The sequence below is a fragment of the Oryctolagus cuniculus genome, chromosome 2, assembly GCF_051225735.1.
Source record: "Oryctolagus cuniculus isolate XC-2025 breed Fujian yellow rabbit chromosome 2, ASM5122573v1, whole genome shotgun sequence".
In the NCBI taxonomy this organism is placed as follows: Eukaryota; Metazoa; Chordata; class Mammalia; order Lagomorpha; family Leporidae; genus Oryctolagus; species Oryctolagus cuniculus.
This window is the reverse complement of record NC_142868.1, coordinates 181,088,262-181,108,689: the sequence shown is the minus strand read 5'-3', so window position 1 is coordinate 181,108,689 and position 20,428 is coordinate 181,088,262. Positions and strand designations below refer to the sequence as shown.

Sequence of the window (20,428 nt, the reverse complement as noted above, 5' to 3'; positions counted from 1 at the left end):
TGGGAGCTTATTACTACTCAGGGCTGGGCTGACCAGGCCAGCCCGGGGGTCCTCACCCTGTGCGCCGAATCTGCTCGGTGCGGGCCGGGACTGAGGCCTCGTGAGCAGCGGGAGGCCCAGTGCGTTGTCTTGGGCAGCCAGCAGTCCCTGTGGCCCCGTCTCCGGGCTCCCCACCGAGAATCCTGCTCTAGTCCCTGAAGGCCCGGCACCTAGGGTGCTGATGCATGGCCCCCAACAACCTCCTCCTGCTGCCTTCTTTCCCAGAGGGGGCGCTCTCGCCTGTGGTCACACAGTGGTCCCCTGACGGCCACCCCTGTGTGAGCGTCCTGGGGCAGCCGGGTACGGTGGAAAGAGAACTGCCTTTGGGTTTCAGGTTTGATTCTAGCATCTGCGGCCTGAGATAAAACACTTTATGAGCCTCAGTTTCCACATCTGTACAATCGGGATGATAGCGACCCTTCCTCTATAGGATTGCTGTGCACGTTCCAACAATAGAACGCATGGGAGTCCTTGTCTAAATGATGAAGACCTGAGCCTGTAAAATACCCAGGATTATTATTATTATTCTAGAACTCAGGGCAAAGTACACAGGAAGGACTCACACCACTGCTGCTTGCATAGATGAGGGTCTAAAAGTTGATGAGAAATGAACGAAGGGCCCCAGGAACACTGGCTTTGTCTAGGTGGTGAAATCCAGGAAGGCTTCAGAGAAGAGGTGACTTTGGAGATGGGCTTTGATGGAGAAGCAGAAGCTTGTTGGGTGGGGAAAAAAAAAAAAAGAAAGAAAGAGCATGAGCGGTGTCCAGAAACATGGAAATGGGCCCTCCCAGGAGCTGTGGATTCCAATTCCACAGGGAGGTGAGGACATGGCCCTGCTCCCAACTCACCCAGGCCTGGGCATGGAGCAGGCAACAGGAGGGGGAGCTGGCGAGTTATTAGGAAAACAACTTTTCAGAGAGGACAGATCTAGGGAACTTCTAATGTCCCACCTGATGGACAAGAAAGCCGAGTCTCAAGAAACAGACATGGCTTAAGAAAGGCCCTGGAGCAGGCTCCCCAAGCCAGCCCATGGGCTCCATCCGGCCCCCCAGCTGTTTCTGTCAATAAAGCTTTATTGGAACACAGCCATGTTTGTTCATTTGCGAGGAGTCTGTGGCTGCTTTCTTGGTTCGGTGGCAGAGCTGTAGGACCTGGGAAGTCTGAAATATTCACTCCCTGGCCCTTCATACATTTTTGTTGACCCTGGTTCTGTGGCTAGAACGGGAGCCAGGCCTCTGGACTCCAGGTCGGGCACTCCTATGCACCTGCAGCCCCCTGGGCCCCACCCCGTCCCGGTAACATTGCCTGCAAGGTGGGATTCTGAGCAGCCAGGCTGCGGGCCACACCTGGGCCGGCCACAGAGACCCAACCGAGCGCCCAGCAGAGAGCGGTCGGTCCCATTCTGGGGAGTCTGGCAGGGAGACGCCAGCACGGCCCTGCTTTTCCTCCACGGCCAGCACGGGAGGAGCCAGGGGGTGTGCATGTGCGAGCGGGACCAGCCCGAGGCCGGAGTTACTGTCACAGCCCTCTAAGACGTGTGTGGGGAGGACTGGCACCCCAGGTGCCTGCCGGAAGGGCCAAGTGCACCTCCAGTCGAGTGGTAGAATTCCTTCTCAAGGCCAGGCTGTCCCTGGGGGATTCACTTAATTAAAACTCCACCAAAGTCAATCTGCTGGCCCTCACCCCCCCCCCCCACAGATGCCCTAAGGATGCTGAGAGCCGCAGGCTTGGGGCACAGCACCCGATTCACGTCGGCGCCCTCCCCGGGGCGGGGTTCTGCCCTGGGCGAGACACTGCCCCACTCAGGTCTCACCTTCCATCCTGCTGGTGGCCACCTCCCTGCCTCCACTCCATGCAAACCTCAGGCTCCGTTCATGCCTCCCTCGTCTTAATTCACTCATTCAGCAGAGGTTTCCTGAGCACCTGTTGTGTGCCCAGCGCGCTTCTAGCCCCGGGGGACGTATTAGAGAAGAGACAAAAGCCCTCCCCCCCAGGTAGCCTACAGCGTCACCCACAAAGGCGAGTGCATTTCATACATCGCGCACCCACCCACCCTCCCTCTGGAGCTCTTGTATGCTCGGCTTCCTCCTGGTTCAGGCCTGAGCAGTTGACACCCGGACCCCCCCCGCGCCCCAACCTGCCTTCCACCGCCCAGCGCCACCCCGCCGCCCAGGGCCGCCAGCACACCTTGGCGCCTCTCTGAGCTTGCCTCCCCGCCCTGCTCTGAGCTGCCGATGGCTCCCCACTGCCTTCCAACTTCCTAAACTCACCCTTCAAAGCTCCTCAAACTGCAGCCCTTGTCCATTGCAACAGCCTCCCTGCGTCAGTTCAGCCAGCTCCCTGCTCCAAGAACACCGAGGGGTTTTTGTGGCTCTGAGGTCTGTAATAGTCATCATTTTCTACTTAGTAGAAAGGTTCTTAGCAGTAGGTTCTTTTGTTGAGCGCGTGGATTGCATGAAGAGAAAACTAAACGCCCTCGTGAGCCCGCTGTTCAGGAATTAACTCGGGACGCTTTGCAGCCCGTTCCCTCTGGCTTCTCCGTCCATGTGTGTGTGTGTGTGTGTGTACACGTCTGTAATAGGCACCTATCTGGCGTGGGACCCCACGGAACACAGAGTGCAGCGCCGGCTCCTTTATTTAACACCGCGTGGTTGGCTTTCCATGCAATTGAGGGGCTCCTTAGAACAGGGCTCTAATGGCCGCCCGGCACTCCACCACATAAATATACCTTAATATGTTTAGCCGAGCCCTGCTGGCGACCATTTGGACCGCTTACAATTTTTCACAATGAAAATGCTGCTATAAACATCCTTGTCCATAAATCTTTATTCCGATCCCTGGTTATTTTCCCAGCAGAGATTCCTAGAAGTGGCACTGCAGGGTCAGGGGGTAGACGCGTCTCAGAGGTTCTGAGGTGCTCCCGGCCCGTCTGCCGGGCCCCGTGTGTGAGAACGCCCGCCAGCCCCACTCGGGCCTGGTTCCGACGCCCCTGGCCTCCCAGCATCTTCCTCGCGTAGTGGCCCTGCTGCAGCAGCTCCCTGAACTCCTGTGCATTCTTCGGCGCCCAGGGCAGATGTCACCTCCTCCATGAAGTCTTCCCTGATACCGCAGCCCTCTTTCTCAACCCTCGCCCTAACGCACTTACCACCTTTGCCGTGCGTTTCAATAATCTGGGTGAAAACAACCTCTTCTTTGGGTGGGCCATTGAAGTTTCCGAACCTCAGGAAGCTTCTGCTCATAAGGTCCATCTGGTTTACTTCCAAGAAGAAAAGATTTTGAGGTCAGGGCCCTTGGGTGGATCACTGGGGTCTACTTCAAGTTCAAGCCCAGCCCAGCCTCAGGCTAGCCCTTGACTGAATGGAAGCCGCTAACCCAGCCGCCACTATCCCTTGGCCTATCTGACCAGAGTTCAGGCTGCTCCCATCCACAGCCGGGGCAATGAGAGGACAGGAGGCCCCGGATTCCAGCCCTGGCTCCGTCACTGACGTACCCTGACCCGGGCCTCGTCCCTGCCCCTCTCTGGGCCTTGGTCTACCCATGCGTACAGTGAGTGATGGGAATGTGAATGCTACAGTCCCCCAGATTCCAGAAGGCCCCAGCTCCCAGGCACCCAGAGCAGCCCCAGGGTACCCCAAGGGCCCCTGCACAAAGCTGGCCTCTGAGACGGGCTGGAGGGAGCTGGCCAGGGAGGCAGGCCTGGCTCCAGGCCAGGCCCCGTCTGCAAACACTGACCTTGGCTGCCGCAGGGATTTTCCATGACACCAGCACCCTCCCTCCAGCTCCCATCCCACGTGGGCCTGGGGAGGGTGGGGGATGGGGGTGTCGGGGGCTGTCCTACACCAGGGGCACCTGTGGGTGGGAGGCTGCTCCGGAGGGGTGGGGGAGGGTGTGAGTGGGCAGCCCAGAGGGCAGGGAGGCTAGGGTGAGGGCCGGCTGGTGGGATAGGGGGAGGGAGAGGCAGGAAGAGACGCTTGGAAAGGGGCACGGTGGAGGGGGATGGGCCCCCTGCTTCAGAGCTGTCCTTCCCAGAGCTCTGGCCTGCAAGGGACAAACTCCAGACTCGGTTCTGCACACCAGCCCCACCCCCACCCGGCTCCACCAGCCCATGGTTTCCCAGGCCCAGCTCTGGGCTTGGCCAGGCCCGGGGCAGGGGGATTCCTTCTGGGGCCTTGGAGCTGACCTCATTTTGAAGCAGCCATGGGGCCCCCAGGAGGGCAGGAGCCGTCGGTCACCAAAGGCCCCCCTGCCCGTGGTGACGTCTAAGGGGACGTTTCCCTCATCTCCATCACAGTCACCTCCCCCCAGGCCCAGTGCAGGACACGGAGGGGTCGTCCCGGCCCTGCAGGAGCTCAGGGCCCAGCAGGAGGCCTGGAGAGATGTGTGAGAGAGCAAGCTTAAGGGAGAGATGGTTCCAGAAGGTTCTTGGAGCAGGTGGGGTCTGAGTGGCCCTCCCAGGACAGAAGGGGAGGACCTGTGCTGTCCCACCTCCACCAGGCTGGCAGCACCCCACTCTGGGGGCCCTCTGCCTCTCGGCCTTCTCCACTCCCGTGGGCTCCCTGGAGTCTTGGGCCTCACTTCTTGAGGCCACGGCTCCTGTGTGCGCCTCAGGCCTGTGTCTTGCACCTTCTCCCTGGAGCCCGCACTCTGGCTCTGGCTGGCTCTGGCTGGCTCTGGCTGGCTCGCTAGCTGTACCCCAGATCCAGGCAGCACCCCGAGGCTATGGTCGCCTCATCCATCTTCCCCCAGGAGAAACATCAGCCGGGCCAGGCCGTATTTACACTAGATAACTGGTCTGCTGGGGAGACGGGGCAGGCAGGCGGCAGGGCCAGCAGCTGGGGGTTTTGGTTTGCAGGAGGTGAGGGGGGAATCAAACCTGACACCTGAGAGAGAGACCCGAGGGGCCTGGAGGGTGCTGCGCTCCCTGGGCACCTGCCCGGCCATGCACTCTTGAGAAAAGGGACTGATGGACAAACCAGGGGAAGCAGCAGTCTCCCAGCCTTGAGCGGCCTTGCACGCGGCCGGCTCGGAGAAACCCTACACCCCGAGCCAACGGCCGGTCCTGCTGAAGGGAGCAGTTCTCCCACGGAGTTTAACCCAGCAACCCGCGGCCCACGCAGCTCGCTCGCGGGAACTCCCGGCCACTGGGTTTGGGAGACACTGATGGCACAGTTGCTGCTGAAAGGACTTCAAAGAATATCTCAACTGGATGCTCCCCAAAACAGTCACGTTAATAATGAATATTTATTGATCCCAATGCCCGAAGCCTTTTTTTAAACACAGAAGCTTATCCTTTAAAAAAAAGATTTACTTTATTTCTTTGAAAGGCAGAGTTATAAAGAGAGGGAGAGGGAGAGAGAGAAAGATCTTCCATCTGCTGGTTCATTCCCCAAATGGCTACAATGACTGCAAGCTAGACCAGGCAGAAGCGAGGAGCCAGGAGCTTCATCCCGAGTCCCACGTGGGTGCAGGGGCCCAAGCACCTGGGCCATCTTCTGCTACTTTTCCCAGGCCAGGAGCAGGGAGCTGGATCAGAAGTGGAGTGCTGGCGTTGCGTCGGCTGCTTAACCCACTGCACTCCAGCGCCAGCCCCTCAAAGCCTTTTAAGTCTACCAACTCCTCAAATCCCACATCGACTTGATGAGGGGAGTGTATCATTGTTCCCATTCAACAGATGGGGAAGCTGAGGCACAGAGGATCAAGGAACTCTGCCAAGGGTAAAAGCCGTTTAAGAGCTTGCCGTCTTTACCTACGCCCCTAACCTGCAGAGTTCCCCTTCCTGTTTCCAGTGTAGCAGACATACAACAGTAACTTCATTCCCTGGTCGAATCAGCTGTCCTGCGCTAATCAGGAGTTCCGATCAGCAGATGTGGTCTTAATTCTGATAAGGATATCAATGAATCTGGTTTCAGCAACGATCAGTTCAGTACCTGCTGGATGTAGTGTCCACACTGTACCCATCCACCCATCGTGTTTCATAATGAAAACCTTTGAACATGCTGACTCTGCTGGTGCGGGGGCGGGGGAGGCCTGGGTAGCAGTGAGAAGAGGTAGGACCCTCCTGTCTGGCAAACCACTGAGCCCTGGAAGGGGAAGGGACTGGCTAAGATGCACAGCCACTCACGGCCAGGATCAGGTCAGCTCCCCAGGGCACCTGCGCCTGCCTCCCACAAGGCTCTTTCCTCTGCCCAGGCCTGTGGCCAGCAGCCTGGCCTTGTGGCCAGCTAGGCCAGGGGTAGGAGGGCAAGGCAGGAAGGCTAGTGGGCACAGGAGGCCAGTGGGGAAAAGACCGTCCAGCCCAGGCCAGCCAAGGCCATTACCAAAGCCTCAGAATGGTTAAGTTGTGCCTTGAGCAGGTAAGCAGAAAGGTTGGAGCCCACTCCGCCTCCCTGCCTTGCGTCTCCCTGGCAGGCAGTGTCAGGGCTCCTTGGCGAGGCCAGGAGGAAAAAAGAACCAAGGTCCAGGGGCCCCCATCCCATCTCTCCATTTTCTTGCTGCCCTGAAATATTCATAATAATTATGAATTAAGTATTCGAAATGATTAATATTGATGTCCCTCCACCTGGCCGGCTCAGGTGAATTCTGTGTCTCCAGCCAGGTTCGTCTCTTGGCTGGGTAGCTCCTGAGGAGCAGCCGCCAGCCCTGGCTGAATGAACAGGTGCAGCTCCGGGTGCACCTGAGCCACTGGGCCCCGGACAGCACGCTGGGTCTGGAAACAAGGATCCGGGACGACCGCCCTGGTTCTGCCACTCGCCGGCTCTGGGGCCTCCAGCAGGTTGCTTCCTCCTCTGGTTCCCTCATCTGTCGGGACCACGTGACCACTGAGGACCTTTCTGGGGCCACGAACCAGGAAGTGTGTGGCGGATTCAGAGAGCAGAGGTGGGGAAGAGGAGGGCAGGGTAGCCTGGTGGCTGGGTGCTCCGAGGGGCGGGGCCAGCATCGCACTAGGAGCCGGCACCCTGGCGGATTCATCCGCAGATGCGGTGGGAGGGGCTCCCCAGAGAACCCGCCCCCAGCACAGCCTGGGCTGGGCACAGGTTAGACGGCCGTCTTCTGGTCCTCTTGCTCCAAACGCCAGCACGGTGAGGCATGGGCCGGGCAGGCAGCTCTTGCCAGATTGCCAATCACTTCCCAGAAGCTGCTGGGCCTCCTGGGACCAGCTCCACCCGGACGGGCACCCCTCCAAGCTGGGTGCCCACGTCAGCAGGTCCTCCCAGCTCTGTGCCGTTTTTTGCCCAGTGACAATACAGGCTAAGGGGGTGGGGGGAGGGAGCGGGGGTGCTTCTCCGAGGAGCAGGTGCTTCCCCGGGCACAGCCTTCCTGTTTCTGCTTCTGCCACAGTGCCCGAGGCTAGGGCCCCAGGCCTGGGCTGGCCCCTTCTGAGCGGACACATGGGCTCTGACTCAGGCCTGATGGCCCTGGCCACCTCACACACCCCTCCCCCCGCCCCAGGCTGCGTGGCACCAACTATGAAGTGGAGATAGTCATAACAATGGCCTTGGGATGACGTCAACGCGTCTCTGAAGGCCAAGGGCTTATCATCCTTAAGCCTCTGCCCGTGGGGGAAGAGCGGACAAGTCGTGGGGGACAGCTGACCTCGGGAGGGGTGTCTCCCCTGGAGCTGCCGCGAAGAGGCCGGTGGCCCTGCTAAGGGCCTCTGGTAAGGCCTGGACATGTCACTTGCTTGGAAAATTCAGCAGGAGGCGGGCAGGGGAGGGAGCTGTCACTGCGGCTGAGGCTGGGACCTGAGGGTGCCTAGACCGGGGCAGGAGAGGCAGGACGAGGGCAGCAAGGAACGCACAGTGCGGAGAAAGTGGTGGGTGCGTCTGGGCATGCGGTGGGACGCAGGGTGGCTACTGAGGGTGTTCCAGCGGGGCAGAGTCAGGAAGGTGAGCTGCCATCAGGTCAAGGGGTGGGGGTGCCACAGACACTGTGCATGGCTCCCAGAAGCTGGGATCTTTGTGGGCAGCACACGGCGGGCATGGGGCTGCCAGGCAGACAGGCCCTGGGCTTTCCAACCAGGTGGTGGGGCTCGGAGAAGTCTCAGCCTGTGAGGAACCCCGGGCAAGGTAGTGATGGTGGTAGAGAGCGGTCCCATCCCCTGATGGTGGACTTGATTGCCTGACCCCACGGAGGTCAGGCACCCCCCACCCCACAGCCTGGACCCCCAGGCTGGCTTCCCCAAGGACAGCCCACGCCACAGGTTCCTCGTGCTCTCCATCCAGTCTGTCTTCTTCCCCCGGAGGGCAGCCGTGGCGGGCAGCCAGGGTGGAGATTAACACAGCTCAGTCCCCAGAGTGTAGACAAGGCAAAGACCCAGAGAGGGGAAGGGATCTGCCCAAGGTCACACAGTCAGCACGCGGCACCGCTGGGGCCGGGACCTGCCCCACCAAGCCCTGCCAAGCCCCATCCACAGTGCGACACCTCCCCCAACCCATGCGTTATGGTGCCAGCCTGGGGGACAGGGAAGGACGGGGTGAGAAGTGGCTCTGGCTCAGGGCCTGCCCAGCTGTCGAGGTGAGTTGTGGCCTGGCTGGTGGGGCCAAGCTGGCGGGCACAATCTGTTCTCACCCTGCTGGGGCACGGACAGCTCGGGCACGGGGGCTCAACAGCTCAGCTGTTAGGCCCCTGGTAAAGGGTGGTGTGGCCATTGGCTTGATGCCTTGGCAACGGGCAAGGGAGCCCAGGCTCGGGGCAGCCCACGGCCTCCCAGGCCCTGAACAGCTGTCCCCAGAGTCCCCCAAGCTCCAAGATCCAAATGGCCCCGGGGCCGGCAGAGATGCCAACTTTACTGGAACCGAGCTGCCCCCAAGCCCGGGTGCTCTCTTGGAAACGTGACAGTAGCCTGGCACTCCATCCATTATTAATCACAGCGAGCCATTATTGAGCACTTGATATGTAGCAGGCCCTACGCTAAGTGCTTCACGCACATTACCTCACTCATTCCTCCCCACGAATGCCGTGAAGCAGGTGCCTTCTAGCAGCCTCATCTGACAGCTGTGGAAACTGGCTCAGAGAGGGTCTACACACCCATGCAGGCACCACACAGGTCACACACACACACACACACACACGTGCACGCACGTGCACGCTTCCATCGTGGCAAGCCAGGGTCTGAACTCGGATCAGACACCAAAGCACACAGTAGCCTGCCTTGCGATTTAGTTATCAAGCATACTTTGGGTCCCCCTGGGAGAGGCTGGCAACATGGAGGGGAAGCTGGAATGGAATGTGACACAACCCCCCCAAGCTAGTGTTGGGGGTGGAGATAAACTGGCCCCGGTGCTCAAAGCTGAACATCCTTAGTGCCACTCAAATAAGGAATCCAGGGAGACTGCGTGGAAGAAGCAGCATTTGGTTAAGATTTGATAAGGCTTAGAAAGGAGGAAAAAATTGGAAAGGCTGCCAGCATTATTTTATTATCTTAATTCTGTTAATAAAAGTAATAAATATCTCAACAGATCGGTGAAGAAAGCAGAGCCAGGGCTGGTAGAGTCATTTACACATGAAGAAACATGCCCAGAGCGAGGGACTACTTTGCCCGAGGTCACATGGCCACCAGGGATGGGGGCAGCACTCCCACGAGGGGCTTCCCAGTTCCCATCTCGGGTCCTCTGCCCTCCAGGTGGCCGGCAGAACTCCTGATGTAAGGTCACTGGAGGTTGGCCTGTGCTGGCTCCTGGCTCAACGAGGGCAGGGTGCAGAGACATCTGGGGACAGCAATGCACCCGGAGGGGCTCCTGCTGCGCCAGGCGTCACCCCACGCCTCCGTGAGGACAGACCCTGCTTGGGGGCCAAACCCACAGCAGGAGCTGGGGACCCCAGACTGGGGACATCCATTCATTCCGCTGAGGAGCAGTCCAAGCAGTCTGCAAAGCCCCAGTTCCAGTCACCCCCAGAAGTCCTGGATGGTATCCGGGCCTCAGTTTCCCTCCCTGCACCCCGAGTCACAGGAGATCAGAATCCCTTCAGTCCAAACATCTCTCCTTACAGTCAAGGGAACCGAGGCCCAGAGGCTACACGGAACCGGGTCTGCAGGCTGACCGGGGCTCTTGCCCCGCTCCCTGCTGCCTTGGACCAAGTTCCCCGCAGCAGGAAGCCTCAGTGTCAAGTTCAAACGCAGGGTTCCCGCCAAGTGTAAACAGTGTGGCCCCGAACCCGGCCCTCAGCCCTCCCTACACCCTCCTTCCTACCTTCAGGAGTTCGTCCCCAGGGTGCCAGAAGCACGGGTCAGCACTGGTCGGAGCAGCGCGGCTCCTGCGCAGTGCGGGAGGTGGGGCGGGTGTTGCAGTCGCAGCCCCGCCGCGAGCCCTTCTCTCTCGCGCCCGCTCCCCGCAGGTTACGGCCACGCGGCCCCCAGCACGGACGGCGGCAAGGTGTTCTGCATGTTCTACGCGCTGCTGGGCATCCCGCTCACGCTCGTCATGTTCCAGAGCCTGGGCGAGCGCATCAACACCTTCGTGCGGCACCTGCTGCACCGCGCCAAGAAGGGGCTGGGCATGCGGCGCGCCGACGTGTCCATGGCCAACATGGTACTCATCGGCTTCTTCTCGTGCATGAGCACGCTGTGCATCGGCGCCGCCGCCTTCTCCTACTACGAGCGCTGGACCTTCTTCCAGGCCTACTACTACTGCTTCATCACGCTCACCACCATCGGCTTCGGCGACTACGTGGCGCTGCAGAAGGACCAGGCGCTGCAGACGCAGCCGCAGTACGTGGCCTTCAGCTTCGTCTACATCCTCACGGGCCTCACGGTCATCGGCGCCTTCCTCAACCTCGTGGTGCTGCGTTTCATGACCATGAACGCCGAGGACGAGAAGCGCGACGCCGAGCACCGCGCGCTGCTCACGCGCAACGGGCAGGTGGGCGGGCTCGCTGGCTGTCTGGGCGGCGGCGGCGGCCGTGGGGGCAGCGGGGGCGGCCGCGGGGGCAGCGGGGGCGGCAGCGGCAGCGCGCACACCACTGACACCGCCTCATCCCCCGTGGCGGCGGCGGCGGCGGCGGGCGGCGGCGGCTTCCGCAACGTGTACGCCGAGGTGCTGCACTTCCAGTCCATGTGCTCCTGCCTGTGGTACAAGAGCCGCGAGAAGCTGCAGTACTCCATCCCCATGATCATCCCGCGGGACCTCTCCACGTCCGACACGTGCGTGGAGCAGAGCCACTCGTCGCCGGGAGCTGGCGGCCGCTGCAGCGACACGCCCTCGCACCGCTGCCTGTGCAGCGGCACGCAGCGCTCGGCCATCAGCTCCGTGTCCACCGGCCTGCACAGCCTGTCCACCTTCCGCGGCCTCATGAAGCGCAGGAGCTCGGTGTGAACGCGCGCGCGGGGGCCGGGGGCGCGCCCGCAGCGCCCCGGGGAGCGCAGGCGGGAGGAGGGGGCCAGGCGCCGCGGGACACACACACACACACACTCAAACCGCCTTCGGCCCCGTGGGGCGCCCCCAGGACCCCCTCACCACTGTCCCCCTGCCCTCAGCTCCGACTGTGCCTGCTCGCACCAGCCAGCAGAAAGCCGGGGCGCTCAGGGCTCCAGGAGCCCCCATCGGAGCCCTGCAAATTCCGAGAAATGTGAAACGTGGTTAGGGGGGTGGGGGGTCGGGGAGGAAAAGCAGAAGCTGGGAGCCGCCCCTCCCTTTGGAAATCTAAGAAGCTCCTGGGTCCTCAGAGGCCCCCCTGGGACCCAGACATCCCCCTCCCCCGCTCCCCAGGGGCCTCGCCCCCCTGTTTGTTTGCATCTCTATTTATACCTCTGTCCTGCCAGGTCTCCCACCTCTCCTTGGCTCCAAAAGCCAGGGTGTCTTTGTCCAGGTCCCCCCCAACAGAGCCCCACTCCCCCGTGCCCCCAGCTGTGGCCCCCAGCCTCCCGCTCCCTTCTGTGGGGCTTGCATGGCTTTGCAGTGATGGAGACAGTGGGAACCCAGTGGCCCCTGAAGGCGGTCCCCAGAGGGCAACCAGAAGGCAGGCGCGACAGGCAGACCGCAGCCGGGCACGGGCACGAGGGGAGTGGGGGAAGGCATTGGCAGGTGCCCCAAGCCACACGCTCCTGGGGGGCAGGGGAACCCCAGCCTTCCAGACACTGCCCTTGGAATCTGGAATGGAAAACTTGCGATCTATTGATAATGACCACCACATCTGTGGAGTGGCTTTGAGCCTCCGAAACCCCCATACTGCCTGCTCATTTGAGCTCACAGCCACCCAACTGAGTCTCCGGGGAGGGGGAGTTATTACCCCATTTTGCAGATAAGGACACTGAGGCCCAGGAAGGCAAAATGACCTGCCCAAGGCAATGCGGGCAGAGTAAAAGACAACGGGGAACAGGGGTCCAGCCTGCCTGTTCCCAGCCAGAACGGTTTTTCCCTCCAGCTCGGCCTGTTCCGGGAAGCAGAATTCCCACCCTGTGTACCTGGCATCGTGAGAACAGCTGGGGTTTCTCCCAGACCTGGGCCACTGCTGAGGCCAAGCCTGTGCTGCCCTTAGAGGAGGCGGGGGAGGGCCTTGGGACCAAGGTTAGCAGGGCTGGGTCTCACAGAGGCCAGGAGCTGGGGCCCACTGAGTCTGGGACTTGGGCAGGTCAGCCAAGAGCACTGGCAGCCACAGCCTACAGAGACAGCACCCTGGCCCGCAGCTGTCACTGGTACCCACATCCCAAGGGAGTAGAGGTAAGCTGACGCTGAACCTGGGTGCCCTCTGCCCAGCCCCTGCAGCCCAGAAGCCCCAGGGAGCCCACAGATGGGTGCTCACTGTCCAGGACCTGCAGCTGGAACAGGTGTAGTGACCAGGACAACATCCTGGGGGGATACACGGCGTCTCCTCCCACAAGAATGGCTTCGAGTGCTGTTCCCTGTCGGTCAGGGAGGATGGGGGAGGGGCGCGCAGGTGATCAGCCCCAAACCCGGCCCCCGCCACATCCGGGGGACCCCATGGAGGGAAGCAGTCCGGCCTGCGTGTGAGTCTTGTCTCACTGTGGAGTAGCTGAATGTCCACGTGCCCAGGAGCTTCTGGGGGTCCCCTCTGTGTTTATGTTGGGGTGTGGGCAGTGTGACTGCCTCTGTCCTGTGTGTGACCCTGCCCTCGAGGGGTCCTGTCCCGTCAGTCCCGAGGGAGCCACGACCAAAGTTGCAGAGAGAGAGAGGGAGTGGGGAGAAGGCGGACGCACGGCCCAGGCTGGGTGTGGCTGGCAGCCCGTCTGCGGCTGGGTCTTCCCCGGGGCCCTGGAAGGCCGACCTTGCTCCCCTTCTCACCCTGTCCCATTGCAGGCAGCCTTTCTGCTTTCCCGATGCCTTATGCCTGGGCACACTGCCACAGAATATGCAATATGTGTGGGTGACCCGCCCCACACCCACACCCGGGCAGCCCCGGGACCCCCAAGGCTATGGCTGCCACGGCCTGCCCTCAGCTCCCCTGCCTATCTGTCTTCACACTGAGAATGGCGCCTAATAAATGCTGTCCTTGGAGACCAGGCTTGGGCTTCAGCTGCTTCTGTCATCGCGTGCCCTGGGCGCCACCCGCGAGCACCCAGACTCTCCCGTGCCCCTGGGGTCTACGGGCACCCCAAGCACTCGCATCTTTCAGCTGGGGCCTTCGGGACAAGCCTGATGGCCAACACTGACTTAAAGTCCACCTGCAGCAGAGCAGGATAGCAAGACCTCAGACACCCTCAGAGTCTCTGCTACCCCCTGCCGGTGAGTGTAGAGGCCCAGAGAGGGCAAGCCACCTGCCCTGAGTCACACAGCTATGCTGTGAATGGCAGAACTAGGACCAGAGCCAGAACTGGGGATTCTTGATCCAGTGCCTCCCGGCCCCCACTTCAGCCAGGAGAGGGGGTGCTTAGCTCAGTGGCCTGATTAACAGAGAGATGTCTCTGTGGGACCGAGACAGAACCAGGGAGGGCATCCTCGCCGTCTGTTGGCATTAGCGGCCCCCCATCAGAGAGCCAAAGGCTCCCACACTTCATAGCGTTCAACCCACAGTAACCCAGTTTCCACCCGACTCTGTCTCCATCTGAGCCTGCACCTCACGTGGCTACCCACCTACCATTCACGGACCCGGGCTCGGTATCTGCCTCTCTATTTCCTGCTGTGAAAGGTTGCTCAGGAGCAAATTCAGTTCCCTGCAGCCCGATGATTTGCTACCTAGAGACTATAATGAAGGGAATGGAGATGCAGGCGATTTCTCCTCCCTCCTACCCACGTGGGGCAATTGAAGGACAGATGGAAGGGCGGAGCTATGCATGGGAGGGTCAGGGGTCAAAGAAAGAAGTGGTAGCACTGGCACCCCCACTCCAGAGGCAGGACACAGCCCCCCTCCCGGTGACAGTGGCCCTGGCCACTCCCTGCCTCTCTAGGTCGTGGCCACAGCTGGCCTGCGGCCCTCGGCATGGCCACAGCACAGCTGGGCCTTAGCTCCCATGGGCTCACCCACGCCGAAGGCCAACAAAACAAAATCCAGGCCCTAGTGACCTTGGCCCCACTGCCTCTGTCTTTCTTCCAACACCTGGATGCCACCACAGCGGACACTCGTTCACGTGCAAGGTCAGCAGTGACCAGTTCAAGGTTACTTCTACTTTCTCATGACATGCTGACACCCACCCTTCTTGCTTCATCCATTGCCCGGGGTAAAACAGTCACAAGCAGACTTCGAAGGGATCCCCCAGGAGCTGGGTTTAGTGTTGTCCCCTAGGGGTGAGTGGCTGGTGGCCGCCAGGAAAGGCAGCAGTGAGCCACACCCGGCACCTGCCCACAGCCCCCAGGAGCTGGGCACCGCCCTTGGTTCTGGCGGGGGCTTTTGACCTCCAGGAGATGCCATCCCAACCTGTCCGCTTCCCTCAGCACCCAAACCACTGACTGGGTTACTCGGCGTGGGCGGAAGACAGAGCTTCCGAGCAGCCAAGGGAAAAAGAGGGGGGCAAAAGCAACTACCCCCAAAAACAAGTCCTGTGCTCTGCCCGTGGGGAGACAGGGCCCAGGTCACCCACGCCTGGAGCTTCCACAGGCGGCTGGGCTGAGCAAAAGTTCTGGCAAGTCTGACCACAAAGACACCATTTACCTGTGCTCCACACGGCACTGCGCAGGCTGGTTCTCAGCACCGCCCCACCCGTCTGCCTGGCGTCCTTGAGTTGCCCAATGCAGGCTTTGGGAACTGCCCGCTGTGGAAATCCGGTGAAGGGAGAAGGCTGCTCCAGCCCCTCACCCTGTGCTAAAGTCTCACAGGCGTTTCCAGAAGGTTGGAATGATACAAAGCACGCGTGCTGGTCTCCGTCACGTGCCAGATTAAACCAAGGCTCCGCGGAGCCCCAAGCCTACCAGCAGGCAGTGAGTCAGTGGCAAAGCTGGGTGTGACTCCAGCTGCGAAGCCCCTGCCCTTCCCCAACCCGCTGTGTGCCATCCCGGGGCCACCGTGTCTTCAGCAAAGGCTGGGCAGGTAGGGTGTGGTCATTTCTCCCGCAGAACCTTGGCCACTGTGGGGCAAAAATGACAGCTTCTGATGGAGCTGGGAAACGTGTCCCCCGCGGGCCCTTCTGTTCCCACAGTCACGGCCATTTAGCTCCTTCTTGGGGATCAGTGTGCACCCACCCATCCCCCAAAGCCCAACAGCCTCCCCACAACTCATCGCCTGTGCCCTCAGGATAGACGTGTTGCCAGGGAGAGAGCGGCAACCCACAGTGGCTGTGTCAAGGTCCCCCACTCTGGGGCTCCCCCTACCACCTCCACTGAGCAGCTGGAAGCAGGAGTTCCTCCCCATCCCAAAGCTGGGTTCAAGGTGGGTTCAAGGTCAAAGGCTTTCCCAAGTGGCCCCTACAAAGCCCCTGTTGATGGTGGACTCCATTCCCTCTTCCTGCTGACCCTCGTGCTGGAATCACAGCCCCCAGCACTGCCTTTACCTTTGTCGAGTGTCACGTGTGCACACACATGTGCATACACACTTACATACACTTTAGGTCACTTGCCCAGCTCTTCTTTGGCAGAGGAAAACATTCAGATTCTTAGAGAGGAAGTAACCTGTTCAAGGTCATGAAGCCAGATAATGGGTAGCCAGGATTAGTACCCGCATCTCCCAGCTTCCCGACACACACACACACACACATACACGCACACACAGGCACATGCACACGTGCAAGCAGGGGCCCAGCCTTCCCCGACTTCTCCGCCTCTAATTTCAGACGAAAGCCGCTAATCTTGGGTTGAGTCACTCTGATGCTGGAAATTTACCACATCCACATCCGCCCCAGCCAGGGAGACACTCCGGGGGGTGGGGGGTGAGTGTAGGAGGCACCCCCCCCCCGGGCAGAGACTGGATTGGAACTGACCTCCCCAACCCCTCAGGCCAAGAACGCACTAGAAGGGCATTTGACCTTGACGGGGCTCTCACATCCTTCTCCCACCTGACCACCAAGACCACTCGGGCTTGCATGAGCACCGACAGTCCCCGTTTTACAGATGTTGAAACCACAGCTCAGAAGGCCAAGGCCCTGGGAGCAGGGAGTGCCCCACAGCCCCTCTGTATCCGAGGAGAGCACCACGCGTCTCCTCGGGGGCCGGTGTCCTGGGCCAGCGCTGCAGCCCGAGCCCGACAGCTCTGAGCCAGTGAGCGCCCACAGCTCACCAGTCTCACAGCCCGCTGGGCCGGTGCCATGGGTCGGGGAGCCCCAGGGGGCTATGGTTCGCAGAAGCCATTCCAGGAGAAGACAGAACTCGGGAATACTTCACCCACTTTGCCCTGGGCCCGGGCAGACTCTGCCCAGAGCCCTAGACTTTGGATCAAGAGCAGCAGAATGTGCAGCCAACACCCCCCGACCTCCAGCTGGAGGGGTGAAGGTTCCTGGGGGGAAAGGTCTCACCTTTGACCCCGGCTGGCTCCCCACATCGACACTCCCCCCACTCCCCGACTGCAGAACAGCCTGGTCTGAGCAGAGATGGAGAGGCAGGAAGAAGGCCCCCTCCCCCCACTTGCTCCAGATCTGGCGACAGGGACATCGCTCCTCCAGATGGCAAGGGGCCAGCTGGGGAGACCTGGGGCACCACTGCGGCAGGGAAGCTGGCCCGGGCCTCTCCTCTCCTCTGCAGAAGAAATTCCCATTCTGCCCTAATTCCGGGGCTGCAAGAGCTCCGAGGACACCGGGTCCTTGCCAGCTTCTCCCCAACGGCGTCTTCATCAGGGGCCCTGCGGCTCTAATGCCCGGGCTCTTCCCCTGCTCCCTCCCACAGCTAGGACCACCTCAACACCTCCCCTAACCCGGCTGGGGGGGCACCTTGGCCTCTGGGGCTCCCGCCCTCGGAGGCATCCTCCTGCATTGAGCAGTGGCTCCAACAGCCACGAAGCCTTTCTTCTACTGAGACAAGGACCCCTTCCGGTCTGGACCTGCCCCCACAGAGGGTGCTGCGGTGGGGGGTGGAGCACCACTGCAAGCAACCCTGCCAGCCCTCCCCTGGCTGAATGCATTAAAAAAAAGTTATTTATTTTATTTGAAAAAGAGAGAGATCTTCCATCTGGAGTTCACCCCCCACCTGGGTCACACTGAAGTCAGGAGCTTCTTCTGGTACCCAAGCACTTGGGCCATCTTCTGCTGCTTTCCCAGGCACATTAGCAGGGAGCTGGATCAAAAGTAGAGCAGCTGGGATTCGAACTAGTGCCCATTTGAGATGCCAGCGTTGCTGGTGGTGGTTTAATCCACACCACAGAGCTGGCCCCACCCCCACAATTTTGATTAAACTTTTCCAGGTCTCTGTGTGATGCGTGGAACCACAAGCATTCCTTCTGTAAACATGAGAGGATATGTTGTAGACACAATGAAGATGACAGAGGGAGGAGACAGAGAGCTGAATTGTCACCGTGGCACTGAACAAACCCCGGAACCCCTGGCCTCAGGACCGCCTGTCATGGGAGACAGGCAGTGACAGCCTTGGATGGGTTTTCTGTGACCTGCAGTCTGAAGCTCCCATGACAGGCTCATGACACAGTCTGCACCTGCAAACCACCGAGAGAAATGGATTTTTTCTCCCTTTCCAAACATTAGGTTAACTCTCTCATTCCTGAACCTTAGGGGAGACTAAGGCCAATCCCAAAGCCCTGTGGTCACTCCCAGGTGTGAGGAGGCCCGGTCTTGTGATGGCCCAGCCCCCAGTGGGCGTGTGCAACATACAGAGGGGAGGAGCATGCCCTCCCCACCCATCTCTGGCTGTTCCCAGTTGTCTGAGGAAAAGGGAAGAAAAGGATCGGAACCCTCTGTGCACACGTGTGGCTCTGCAGGGCACCCACTGGGATTCAGAGCTCACAGTCTGTCTCAGCCCTGTCCCACAGAGAGGCAACCCTGTTCCTGCACGGCTCAGCCCATGGGGGTCCCCGCCTGGGACACCTGGATCCCACATGGGAGGGCTGCTTCAAGTCGCAGCTCCACCACTTCTGATCCAGCTTTCTGCTAATGTGCCTGGGAGGCAGCAGGTGATGGCCCAGGCATTTAGGTCCCTGCTGCCTACAAGTGAAACTCAGATGGAGTTCTTGGCTCCTGGCTTTGGTCTGGCCCAGACCTGGCTGTTGGAGGCATTTGGGGAGTGGACCGGTGCATGGAAGATTCTCTCTCTCTCTCTCTCTCTCTCTCTCTCCCTCCCTCCAGCCCTCTCCTTTTTCTCCCCTTCTCTGTCACTTTGCCTTCCAAATAAATAATTTTTAAATGGGGGGGGGGCACAAAGTAGACATGCAAGGAGTGTATTTGGCGTGGTGGATGCCCACATCCCACACTGGAAAGCCTGAGTTCCACTCCCTACTCCAGCTCCTGACTCCAGCTTCCTGCTCATGTGGAGCCGAGAGGCAATAGTGACGCATCCTCTCACCTGTCTGGGAGAACTGGATTGCGTCCCCGGCTCCTGGCTTTGGCCCAGCCCAACTCTGGTTGTTTGCAGGCATTTGGGGAGTGAACCAGTGGATGGATGGAAGATCTCTCTGTGTCTGTATGTCTGTCTCTCTGACTTTTGAATTAAAAAAAAAAAAAAAGTAGACGTCCAGCCAGGGAAGAGGATGCCCTGTCCCCTCTTGCCATTTTGTGAAGTGCTTCTGGAGCTGCTGCCCCCACTTGGCGGCTCCCCCCCCAGCTGACAACCACAAGTGCAGCGATCCTCTCCTGCCTCTCCGTTCTCCGGCTGGGGAGAACTGAGGACAGCTCTTTGTCCTTGGCTGTGCATTTGGTGGCAAATTCCACAGCCAGAGAGGAAGGCAGCGCCTGGCTTTGCATCTTTGGAGCCAGGCCTCTCCTGCAGCAAGGCTGAGCCACCACCCGTTGTAATATCAGGGCAGAGCCGCAGGTCGGTCGGTTCCACGCTTTTGATGATGTTCCAGGTGTGGAAGACAGGTTCCATATGGGGTCTCCCCCCACCCTCTCCTGCCTCCACCTCGCCCTCCGCTTTGATAATGGAGCTGTCTGCACCGTTGCTCGAGCCTTTGATGAAAATATCAAGAGGACATGGCCAGATAGAGGCCCCTTAATTCAGAGTGACATTTATCCCCACGTGCTCCTGGTGAACTGCTGCTGGCTGCAACTCCTCACTACTGCCTTTTATCTGAGCTCTAAAATTGTTTAATCAGAGCCGGCAGGTGGCTGGGCTCCAGTCACGTTTGCTCAGCTCCCTGGTCCCCACGATGCCAGTGACCTGGGCTGGGGGCTGGAACAGCAGGTGCTTCCTCACCTTCCCTACCAACCACCACCACCACCTTTTCTTAAAAAAAAAAAAAAAGATTTATTTTTATTTATTTGAAAGACAGAATTACAGAGAGAGGTAGAGACAGAGAGAGGTCTTCCATCTGCTGGTTCACTCCCCAATTGGAGTTGCATCAATCTGAAGCCAGGAGCCAGGAGCTTCTTGGTCTCCCACATGGGTGCAGAGGCCCAAGCACTTGGGCCATCTTCTACTGCTTTCCCAGGCCACAGCAGAGAGCTGGATTGGAAGTGGAGTAGCCGGGTCTTGAACCAGTGCCCATATGGGATGCTGCTGCTTCAGGTCAGGGCTTTAAACCACTGTGCCACAGCGCTGCCCCCCCTCACCTTATGTGGGCTTCTTCATTCAGCCCTGCTCTGTCTAGCCCACACCCCAGCCCCCACCCCTGAGCTGGGCACAGCCCTGCTCATCCACTTCCTGGCTCAGACGTGGTTCCTCTCTCTCTCAGGTGACTGCTGTGTCCTTGAGGGAGGGCTGTTCCTGAAACAGTCAGAATGCATCCAAGGGCTGAGCCCTGCCGCATGGTCAAGGCCCCCCTAGGTTAGTCGGGGCTGGGAGGGATGGTGTGAAGAATGATTGATGAAGCACATGCCAGGAGCTGTGTTACTGGCTCCTCCTAGCAGCCCCATGGAAATAGGCACAGTTATCTCCATCCAGAAATGAGGAACCTGGGGCTCAGAGAGGTC

At 60.0% G+C, this 20,428-nt stretch overlaps 1 protein-coding gene across 2 annotated transcripts in view; it reads left to right on the top strand.

The window, feature by feature from the left end:
- Positions 1 to 13,497, top strand: part of KCNK3 (potassium two pore domain channel subfamily K member 3) — a 34,618-nt gene extending 21,121 nt beyond the window's left edge. Inside the window, exons 1-2 of one of the 2 annotated variants that reach the window (XM_089327781.1) lie at positions 7,574 to 7,696; positions 10,375 to 13,497. In XM_089327781.1, coding sequence (XP_089183907.1) covers positions 10,422 to 11,351 — 930 coding nt within the window. In that variant the 5' untranslated portion in view covers positions 7,574 to 7,696; positions 10,375 to 10,421 and the 3' untranslated portion in view covers positions 11,352 to 13,497. Of the gene's footprint in view, positions 1 to 7,573; positions 7,697 to 10,374 lie in introns of those variants that run through there. The other variant, XM_051843127.3, reaches the window with a different exon arrangement.
- Positions 13,498 to 20,428: the final 6,931 nt, after the last annotated feature.